Raw genomic sequence first — 11,190 nt, 5'->3', positions numbered from 1 at the left:
AAAAAAAAAAAAAAAGGACCACCTCTAAACCCAGTCCTCCATTGGCTTGTGGGTTTCCAGGTACCAAGAGTAGCTGAAGAAATTCTACTTCCAGATGCCACCCCTTCTTCTCCTGTTAACTCCAACACCTTGTTCCTTGCCCCCTTCTCCTTTCTGACCCCTCTCCTGAGTACAGACTCAAAATCGTAGGCCTGACACCCATGGGCCTCATAAACCTCAACAAGTTCCCTCGAATCTCTGAGCCACTCTGAAAGATGGGGATCATAACATCTGCTCTGCAATGTTGTGACGATTAAATGTGACAGTGTGTGTGGGGTATCTATCACAGTCCACAGCCTCAGATGCCCAGGAAGTCAGGAAGGTCATCGAAATGAATGAAGCTGACCAGGTACAGGAGAAAATCATGTGACCCTCTTGGCCTGTCTTTAGCTTTGCCACTTGTAGTAGACATGTGAGTAGAGAGAATTATAAGAAAAATTCCAGGCCAGGTGTGGTGACTAACACCTGTAATCCCAGCACTTTGGGAGGCTGAGGTAGGCAGATCGCTTGAGCTCTGGAGTTTGAGACCAGCTGGGGCACCATGGCAAAACCCCATCTCTAAAAAAAAAAAATATGTGTGTGTATATATATACACACACACATACACACAAAAATTAGCCAGGCATGCTGGTGCCTGCCTGTATTCCCAGCTACTCAGGAGGCTGAGACAGGAGGATTCCTTAAGCCCAGCAGGTTGAGGCTGCAGTGAGCCAGAATTACACCACTGCACTCCAGCCTGGGCAATAGAGCAAGACCCTGTCTCCAAAAATAAAAAAATGAAAAGGAAAAAATTGGATCAGAAAAAGAACAATGCAAGTATGAAAAATGATATAAATCACCCATATTGATAAATAAAGGGGTAATAAACTGAGAGCCTCAGTGGTTGGGGGCAACAGGAGGGGTAGGGACTGGGGCAAATCAGAGCATATAGGGCCCATCTGAGAGGGGCAGCCATCCTGGGCTCCCGCTGCTGCCATGAGGGAGTGTGAAGCCATTGTTAACATGTCTTGCTGGTTTATAAGAGAAGCTAGAACTCTAAAAATTTTTATGTGAAATATTTCAATTCTTATATTTGGGCTCAGTTGTTTTTTTTTTTAATAACACTACAGAAGCCAAACTAAACCCATCTATGGGCCAAAATCAGCTCTTGGGCTGCCAATATGCAACCTCTCACCTAGATAATGGTATAGAATATAAATTTGTTTCCCTTCCCCCCTTTTTCTCTTCCTCCCCTTTTTCCTTTCCCTCCCATTTTCCACATCCTTTTCACCTACATTTCTATACTAAGTCCTAGTGGTAGAAGGGATTAGAGTGGGCTGAAGAAGTGGTTCAGCCCAAGAGGATGTAATCTAGATGCCTAATGGTGTGCCGGGGCCCGGATCACTGCCTAGCACATGGTGGATCCTAACAAAAACCTGGGTGAATGAAGAAGCCAGAGACTGGGGGAGTCAGCTCTCTACCTTGTGCACACCCTGGGCTTACCTGAAGAACTGTCTCATTTTTCTCAACAGCCTTGCGAAGTCGTTCTGGACGCTCCATCATCAATGGGAACTGGGCAATTGATCGTCCAGGAAAATACGAGGGCGGAGGGACCATGTTCACCTACAAGCGTCCAAATGAGATTTCGAGCACTGCTGGAGAGTCCTTTTTGGCGGAAGGTCCCACCAACGAGATCTTGGATGTCTATGTGAGTTTGGATGTTTCTGGACTGTCCTTTGGATTTTGAATCTTGTCACTTCTGAGGAACACACTCTGAACAAATAAGCCACAAATCGTTGCCCGCACTCAATAAAAACCCTTTGAGCAGAACCTGTTGGGGGCACCCCTTGAATGCTTGGCGTTTATCTTTGCCTTTACCTCTGAATGGGCCTAGCTCATAGAAACCTCCACCTCCCCCAGAGGCGTATGACCTTCAGAGTTTATTGACCCAGTAAAACCGATTTTACTTGTTGAACCAAATCAGAGGCAAAACATGCCCCTTATTTCATGAGCACCGGATCTCCTCAAGGTACTTTTCTCATAATGCTAATTTGGCGTGTGTGTTTTAAGGCAAAGGAAAGCAGGATCACTCCCAGCTCCCAGCCCTGTTCAAACTCAGAGCAAATGAAGAAAGGAGAGTTCCAGAGCCCTCCAGATGAAACAGTGGAGCTCGGATCACAGGAGAGAGGTTTACTAGTAGCTCACTGCTTCACAGAAGACAAAACCTTAATTTATTTTATGCGAAACTAAAATATTAAATTGCTCAAGAGTTTTAAATGGTTCAAAGGAAACCACTAGAATATAGTCTTCTTAAAAAGACCATGAAATAAAGGGTGATAAGAAATAAAAGCTTGAAATAACATTTGGATAAAAAGAATGAGATCACCCATGATTATACACATTCTTTTTGTCCCCAAAGCCGAGCTGATTAACATATTTGCTGTGTCAGAGTTTTAGAAATATTATTAATTGCATTGTCATTACTTCTCTACCTGCACACAGTCCTGTGGCCTTTCCTCTTGGGCCCAGTAGACTCAAAATTACAAAGGAAGCCTTGTTATAGTTAATTTTGGATTTTTTTTTCAGACTGTCAGTTGGTCGGTTGACTCTGAATACATTTCACATGGTATCAGAGGTAAACACTCAGGTTGTTAAAGGCCTACTGTGGGTGGTCTAGGAATGGAAGCCAACAGCAATTTCGTAAACGGGACAAGGTTTGCACTGGCAGAATGTTCAAGCAGAAGAGGCACCAGAGAGGGAGGGAGGATTTCCAGCCACAGACCGAGAGGAACATGGTGTGAAAAGGGTGTGAGAGGATGAGGGGTACACAGCAGGAACCTGAGGCCACACAACTGTGTCCCTCGGGGGTTCAGTGCCCACCGCCATATTTCTGCAATAGCGATGGTTTTTGATACTGGTCCCTGGGTAGGAGAATCCCAGGAGTTCTCAGGTCTGCCTGCCTCTGGGTGATTTATAAAATGGACACCCCTTTCATCAGTAGAGAGTGGGCAAGAGATCATGGCATAAATAGGAAGAACAGACACAGGACCTACCATGCAGGAGTGACTCAGAGAGCTTCTAACTGGAAAGGACCTTTGAGAGTGACATGATTCTAACCTCTTCCTTCTTCAAGGAAGAAATCAGCACTGCAGGGTAAAGGGACTTGCTCTAGGTTACACAGCTGGTCAACAGAGACAGAAATATCAAAACCGACCATGTCTCCTTGCAGAGCTCATATTTACACCGTGGGTTCTCATTCTGCTGCTCGGTTTGGCCCACCACCCTGCTTCCCATCAGGAAAGCCATGGGCAGCAAGGACTCCAGATCCGATAGGGAAGGATGTATTCTGTTGGGCCATGTTCATGCAATGTGTTTTCAGCCCGGATGATGTTCAGCTGCTGATTTCCACAGCCCTATGTAGATTCTGCTTGCTGTCCTATTTTTTGTCATCATTCCTAAGAGAATATGACCCAGCAAGACTTGGGTCCCTTCTACCTGTTTTCCTGACCCCATCTTTATGTTTCTGGGGCTTTCCATGAATGAGAAGGGGAGAAACCTGGAGCCAGCCTCAGCAGCCGGGTGGAGAACTTTGGAGGGACCTGAAGGATCCCGGGATGGCTCTGTCCAGGATGTCTGCTGCTTGTTTGCATGACTCTCTCGCACCACCTACTGTTAAAACAGGTCTCCTGCAGTGTACACGTATTCATCTGTGTTGAGAGCGCTGAGCAAAATCTAAGCCATGGCACGGAGGCTGTGAGCCAACAGAAAGGTTCTGCTACCATCGCTCCATCTTCCCATTTGGAGCTGAGAAAAATCTTGACTCTTAGCTTAGCTTTCCTCTGACTTCCTCAGCCTAAGTTCTTCACTCTTCAAATGTACATAACAAAAAGCCATCCGGAAATGACTTCCTTTAATCTGCCACGGGTTCACTAATGTTACTAGATTCGTACTAGAGTGAACCATCCCAGTCATGTATCAATAGTTCTGTTAATGCCATTGAAACCCAAGCCAGCGGGAGAAGGGGTGTGCGTACGGGCCAGGTGCAGTAACACTGATGTTTCTGTCGGCAGATGATACACCAGCAGCCAAACCCAGGTGTGCACTACGAGTACGTGATCATGGGGACCAACGCCATCAGCCCCCAGGTGCTGCCCCACAGGAGACCAGGTAGAATCCCTTGTCTTGTGGCCAGGCACTCTGGGTCACTTCCTGAAAAGCCTTCTCTCTCTCAGTTCTTGTGCATCCACCCTCTGTCTCTCAGTCAACACAGAGAAAACCCAGGGACGCATATTTCAAAGCCAAGGGGCCTTGACATTGGAGCAGGCTTGACCATTTGTCTGAGCCGTTACTGATGAGACTGTGTCATTCACTCGATTAAAAAATGGTGCGAGCATCCTGGGTCTGGCCTGCCAGTTCAACATTTGAAATGCTTTCTACTAGCTTCCAAGCCTGGCAAGGGGGCTCACGCCTGTAATCCCAGTACTTTGTGAGGCCAAGGCATGTGGATCGCTTGAGCCCAGAGGTTCAAGACCAGCCTGGGCAACATGATGAAAGCCCTATCTCTACAAAAAAAAAAATGCAGAAATTAGCCAGGTGTGATGGTGTGTGCCTGCAATCCCAGCTACTCAGGAGGCTGAGGTGGGAGAGTCATCTGAGCCCGAGGAGGTTGGGGCTGCAGTGAGCCATGATCGTACCATTGTACCCTAGCCTGTATGACAGAGTGAGATCCTATCTCAAAATTAGAAAAACCAACACAAATTTACTCTCAGAGTTCTGGAGGTTAGAAGTCTGAAACAGGTTTCCCTGGGGCAAAATGAAGGTGTCATCAGGGCCTAGCTGTCTCCGGAGGCTCTAGGAGAGAACCCACTTCCTTGCCTTTTCCAGCTTCTAGGGACCACCTGCCTTCCTTGGCTCCTGGCCCCTTCCTCCACCTTCAAAGCCAGCGGGCTGGCACTTTCACGTCTCTCTCTGGCTCTGGCCTCGTCACATCTCCTCTTTCCTTTATAAGGACCCTTGAGAGTACACTGGGCCCACCCACGCAATCCAGGATAATCCCTCTTTCTCAAAATCTCTAGTTTCATATGCAAAGGCCCTTTTTGCTATGTAAGGTAGCATATTTACAGATTCCAGGGATGAGGATGTGGACATCTTTAGGGGGCCATTATCTGTCTACTATATGCCTTTTCTCTTGGTCCCCTTTTGTTTCTGTTAATAATACTTTGACCTATAAGACAAGAATAATGAGTTCACACCTGACAATCCATGTTGAGTCTTCCCGGTGGGCTCTGCTTGTGGGCAGAGCAGGCAGCTTTCTCTCGGCTGGCACTGGGCATGGGACTGCTCTCTGAGTCTGCAGAGAGAGCAGAGGATGATGGAGCCCACCCCCCAAATGCAGACAGTCTTCACCTTCCTTAAAATAGGAATGTCTGCGGAAGTATTCATGGTAATCATAGCTCACACGCACCGAGTCCTTGCTGTGTATAAGGACTTATAAACTGCTGTGCTGAATTCTCACAACAGAGGAAGGTACTTGGAGGGACATAATGTTATTAGCCTTATTTTAAGAGTAAGGAAATGGAAGCTTAGAAAAAATAAGTTAATAATTGTGCAGGTCCCACACCTGGGCAGTGACCTGAGGAGGGCCTGTGTGACCATACCTGTGCTTGTTATGTGGCTGAGAGGTTACGTGGTCCCATCCGTATCCTAGGAGGAAATAAAGCCACAGATGCCAAACCTGGCCCATCCATCCTTCTCTGAGCTCTGGATGGGACAACCAGGGTATCTGACAGCTACACACTGGGGAGAACAATAGTTGGGTGCGTCCCCAGCACATGGGGAGGGGGGGTGTGGTCCAAACTCCAAGTCAGCACACTCAGTGCAACAGAGAATTTTTATGTCATGTTCAGAAGCAATGCACAGTTTGAGAAACCAAGTTTGGATAAGATTTCTGGGGTCCTTTGCTTGTTTACAGGGATAATCAGACAGACTATTTGAAATCTATCAGGATGATGATGATTTCTGTCAGGCCTGACGGGTCTTAGCTCATGAATAGCATGGGGGTTCTGGGATCAGCTCCCTGGGATAGGGCAGGTCTGGAAGGGTCACCTGTCAAAAGTTGGTGAGCAGGGGCATTGTGACCACACTTCATCTTCCATATCAATGGAGTCTGAGTTGGAATCCTGATCCACACCTTCTTGCTGTGCACCCTCAGGCAGATCAGCAACCTCTCTGAACACTTACCTAGTCTACAGAATAGAAGAAAAACCCCACAAGGTAGTTTTTGGCAGGAGGGAGAACATGGAAGGAGAGTGAATAAATTAGATGTCCATCCCAGCATAGTGCCCAGCACAAGGCTCCGAAAGATTTTTTAAATTGTTTTGTCCAACAACATCTTGGACAGTTCTCATTTATATCAGCATGCCTGGTCCTGATTTTTTGGTTACATTTGCATGTCATATTTTAAACGATGAAGGATAATAGTTAGCCAACTAAGTAAGAAAGTCCTAGTGAAAAAGCTGAGAGGCAGGTTGCAGTGGCTCATGCCTGTGATCCCAGCACTTTGGGAAGGCAAGGCGGGCAGATTGCTTGAGCCAAGGAGTTCAAGACTAGCCTGGGCAATATGGCAAAACCTCATCTCCGCTAAAAGTACACAAAGTAGCCAGATATGACTCACCTGTAATCCCAGGTACTCAAGAGACTGAGACATGAGAATCACTTGAACCCGGGAGGTACAGGCTGCAGTGAGCCACTTATACTCCAGCCTGGGTGACAGAGAGAGGCTCTGTCTCAAAATTTAAAAAAAAAAAAAAAAGCTTAGAAAATCCTAATGATTTTATTATTTTTATTATGACTGAAATGGGGTCTCACTCTGTTGCCCAGGCTGCTCTTGAACTCCTGGGCTCAAGCAGTCCTCCCACCTTGGCCTCCCAAAATGTTGGGATTACAGGCATGAGCCAGCCACCTCACCCAGGCCCCTTGTAGTTTTAACTGTGTTCTCTGGTAACCCTAGAATTTGCCTCCTTATTTTGTATTACAATGATACATACTTGAACAATATCCAATCAAAATAGAAATATGTAGAGTCAAAAGTAACTGCCACATAATTGCCAAAACTTGGAAGCAACCAAGAAGTCCTTAAATAGGTGAACAGATAAAAACTAATGGAATATTATTTAGGGCTAAAAATAAATGAGCCATCAAATCACAGAGACATGGAGGAACCTTCAATGCATGTTACTAAGTGAAAGAGGCCAATCTGAAAAGGCTACATGTTGTTTGATTCCAACTATATAACATTCCAGAAAAGTTAAAACTACGGAGACAGTAAAAACATCAGTGGTTGCCAGGGGCTGGGAGGACAGAGGGATAAGCAGGTGGAGCATGGAGGATTTCAGGGCAGTGAAACTACTCTATGTGACATTACACTGGCAGATACATGTCACTGTGCACTGGCACAGACCCATAGAATGTTCACCCCCAAGTGCAAACCCTCATGTGGACTATGGACTCTAAACGATCATGACATGTCCATGTAGGATAGTCAGTTTTAACACATGTACCTCTCTGATGTGGGATGGTGGTGGTTAGGGACCCTGTGCCTGTGTGGTGGGAGGAGGTGTGTGGGAACTCTGTTCTTCCTTTTCCTTTTCCTTTCCTTTCCTTTTCTTTTTCTTTTTTTCTTTTCTTTTCTTTCTTGACAGAATCTCCCTCTGTCACCCGGGCTGGAGTGCAGTGGTGCAATCTCGGCTCACTGCAACCTCTGCCTTCTCGGTTCGAGCAATTCTTCTGCCTCAGCCTCCCGATTAGCTGCAACTACAGGCACGTGCCACCATGCCCAGCTAATTTTTGTATTTTTAGTAGAGATGAGGTTTCACCATATTGGCCAGGATGGTCTCAAACTCCTGACCTCGTGATCCACCCACCTCGACCTCCCAAAGTGCTGGGATTACAGGCGTGAGCCACCACACCTGGCCAGCAACTCTATACTTTCTACTCACTTTTTCTGTGAACCTAAAACTGCTCTAAAAAAAAAAAAAAAAGTGTCTATTTTTAAAAACTCAACAGCTCCCAACCCCAGACCCTTCCCAGAGGGAGCCTAGCCCTTTGGTGGGGTTGTGCCTAGCCTTTCTCTATGCATACACAAACATGTTTGCAGCCCATTTGAATCACTGACTACAGTCGCAGATGTGCAAGGAATAGTGCATATTATTATTTTCCATTAGTCTATTTAAATCTGACCTCAACTTCCCCCTTATTTGAAACCAGTAGATAATTCCATCGCAGTCTGCTTGAGGGTCACACACACACACACACACACACACACGCACGCACACACACACACGCACACACACACACACACACTCCAGGTATAAGCAAAGATCTAGACTTTGACAAACCAAAGCATTGGACCCCCTGGTGGTCTGTCCACACTAATTCTGCTGAGGTGCCACCAGGAGCAGCCTCATGGGGCCTTCAGGTTAGGGCTCTGCATGGGGGGCACAGGATGCTGGTGAGGCTGGCAGCCAGGCCCCTCTCCCACCGCAGGTGTGGCCTCCTCCTGGAACATTGTCCGGCACACCTAAGGCTCCATGGCACTCAGCAAACCAAGACCCCACACACCTACCTCTCCTTCACCTTGAAAACTTCTCTCTTTCTCTCTCTGTTGCTCTCTAGCTTGCTCTGTCTCTGTCTCTCGCTCTCTCTCTTGCTCTCTGTTCTCTGTCTCTTTCTCTCTTGCTGTCTCTCTTATTCTCGTCTCTCTCTGTCTTACTCTCTGTCTCTCACACTGTCTCTCTGTCTCTTGATCTCTGTTTCTGTCTCTTTCTCTGTCTCTCTTGCTCTCTGTCTCTCTGTCTCTTTCTCTTACTATCTCTCTCTCGATCTCTGTTTCTGTCTCAGTCTCTCTTGCCTTCTGTCTCTGTGTCTCTCTTGCTTTGTCTCTGTGTCTCTCTCGCTCTCTCTGTCTCTTTCTCTCTCTCCCTGTCTCTCTCTCTTGCTGTCTATCTCTGTCTCTTGCTCTCTGTCTCTGTCTCTTTCTCTTACTGTCTCTCTCTTGCCTTCTGTCTCTGTGTCTCTTTGTCTCTGTGTCTCTCTCTCTTGCTCTGTCTCTCTCTTTCTCTCTCTCTCCCTGTCTCTCTCTCTTGCTGTCTATCTCTGTCTCTCTTACTCTCTGTCTCTATCTCTCCTCTCTCTCTCTTGCTCTCTGTCTCTCTCTTCCTCTCCTCTCTCTCTCTCAAAATGTGCCCTCCTCCTGTCTGGGGGGCCCCTCAGGGACATCCACTTACCCTTAATGACAGCCTAGGCCTGCAGTCTTGGAAAGAAAGCTGTTGACTTCTAGCAGCTTTTGTTTTCTGTCCTGCACAAAAACAAAGCAATAACATCTAAGGACTTGGCTCCTCTTTCAAACCCGAGGAGGTAGAGGAATAAAGACAGAAAACCAAACACAAATTAGTATCTCAAAAAGTGACCTGCCACGTCTATGTGTGTGTGTGTGTTAAGCTTTTTTCTTTCACCAAACAACATTCACTCACTTCTTCATGCCAGAACATATATTCACTGCGTTATTTTCAAAAATCACATAGTATTCCATTTTGTATTTGTAGCATAAGGTAGTTTAACCAGTACCACTGATGAACATTTATGTCTGTTCTACTGTTTTGCTATTTCAAATAATACTTCAGTGGCCAGGTGTGGTGGCTCATGCCCGTAATCCCAGCACTTTGGGAGGCCAAGGTGGGTGGATCACGAGGTCAGGAGTTCAAGACCAGCCTGGCCAAGATGATGAAACCCCATCTCTACTAAAAATACAAAAATTATCCAGGCATGATGGCAGCACCTGTAATCCCAGCTACTCAGGAGGCTGAGGCAGAGAGTTTCTTGAACCCAGGAGACGGAGGTTGCAGTGAGCTGAGATCGCGCCACTGCACTCCAGCCTGGGCGACAGAGCGAGACTCCATCTCCAATCAATCAATCAGTCAATCAATCCTCAGTAACCATACTTGTATATTCTGCTCTATGTAAAAGAAAATATTTGCAGGACAGATTGCTCGAAACTGAATTGCTAAGTCAAAGGGTATGTGCCTTTAAAATTTGGGCAGATAATGCCAAATTTCCCTGCAAACCATGGATCAATTTGCAGCCTCCTCCACAGTGACTGAAAGTGTGTTCTCCTGCACCTTCAACAGGCATTTTGGGAAAAACTTTCCAACCTTTGGAAAAAGCACGGGGTGTCTCTCCAAATAAAAGAGAAGATAGGCTTGTGGGATTTGGGAGAAGGATACAGTTTACGTGAAATTTAAAGTTTCCAACCTTTCCAGTCTTTGGTGTTAGGTAAATAGAGGTGGTGGTGGTGGTCTGTTCCTGTGAATTTATGGAATTATGAGTGAAGCTGAGGATTTTTATATGACTTTGACTGTTTATATTTCTTCTTATGTCAACTATCTATGGCTCACAACTGCTATTCCTACTGCAATGTTCTTCTTTGTCTTATTGATTTTCAAAAGTGCTTTGCATGTGAGGGAAAGCACTAATAGGTGTCTGCTGGTTTTAAACAGATGTGCTTATGTGCTGTGAGTTCGAAACCATCTGATGCTACACAGCGTCTGCTGTTGAAGCAATTTCCTCTTTAGAACTCAGCGTCCAAGCTGATCCTGCTTCTGTGTGTGCATGCCTCCTTCTCCTAGGGGAACCCCTCAACGGCCAGTTAGTGACAGAAGGCAGGAGCCAGGAGGAGGGAGAAGCGAAAGGGAGGAATGAGAAGAAGGAGGACTTGCGTGGGGAGGCCCCGGAGACATTCACCTCGGAATCGGCACAGACCTTCCCGGTCAGGCATCCGGACAGATTTTCTCCCCGTCGACCGGATACCTTGGTGCCACCGGCACCGCAGCCCCCACGGCGAAGCCGGGATCACAACTGGAAGCAGCTTGGGACGACAGAATGCTCCACGACCTGCGGGAAAGGTGAGCCTGTGAACCGTCTGTGGCTGACAGCTACTATTCCTACTGCAATGTTCGCCTTTGTCTCACTGATTTTCAAAAGTGCTTTGCGTGTTAGGGAAAGCACTCATCGGTGTGGGAAAGGTGAGCCTGTGTGAGGGACAGGTGGACCCCCGCAGAACCCTAAGCAAGGAATGTGTGAGTGGCCCAAGGCAGTGGTCCCAGCTTTTTTTTTTTT

The 11,190-nt window shown here is 46.7% G+C and overlaps 1 protein-coding gene across 2 annotated transcripts in view; it reads left to right on the top strand.

Moving 5' to 3' along the window:
* THSD4 (thrombospondin type 1 domain containing 4) overlaps nt 1-11,190 on the top strand; it is a 660,091-nt gene that overhangs the window by 611,119 nt on the left and 37,782 nt on the right. For both annotated transcript variants that reach the window (XM_017548142.2, XM_017548143.2), the window contains 3 exons: nt 1,551-1,726; nt 4,089-4,185; nt 10,701-10,976. In XM_017548142.2, the coding sequence (XP_017403631.1) occupies nt 1,551-1,726; nt 4,089-4,185; nt 10,701-10,976 (549 nt within the window). The remainder of the gene's footprint in view (nt 1-1,550; nt 1,727-4,088; nt 4,186-10,700; nt 10,977-11,190) is intronic.

The sequence above is a fragment of the Cebus imitator genome, unplaced genomic scaffold, assembly GCF_001604975.1.
Source record: "Cebus imitator isolate Cc_AM_T3 unplaced genomic scaffold, Cebus_imitator-1.0 Scaffold203, whole genome shotgun sequence".
NCBI lineage: Eukaryota > Metazoa > Chordata > Mammalia > Primates > Cebidae > Cebus > Cebus imitator.
The sequence above is the reverse complement of the archived record's forward strand: the minus strand, read 5'-3'. Positions and strand labels throughout refer to the sequence as shown.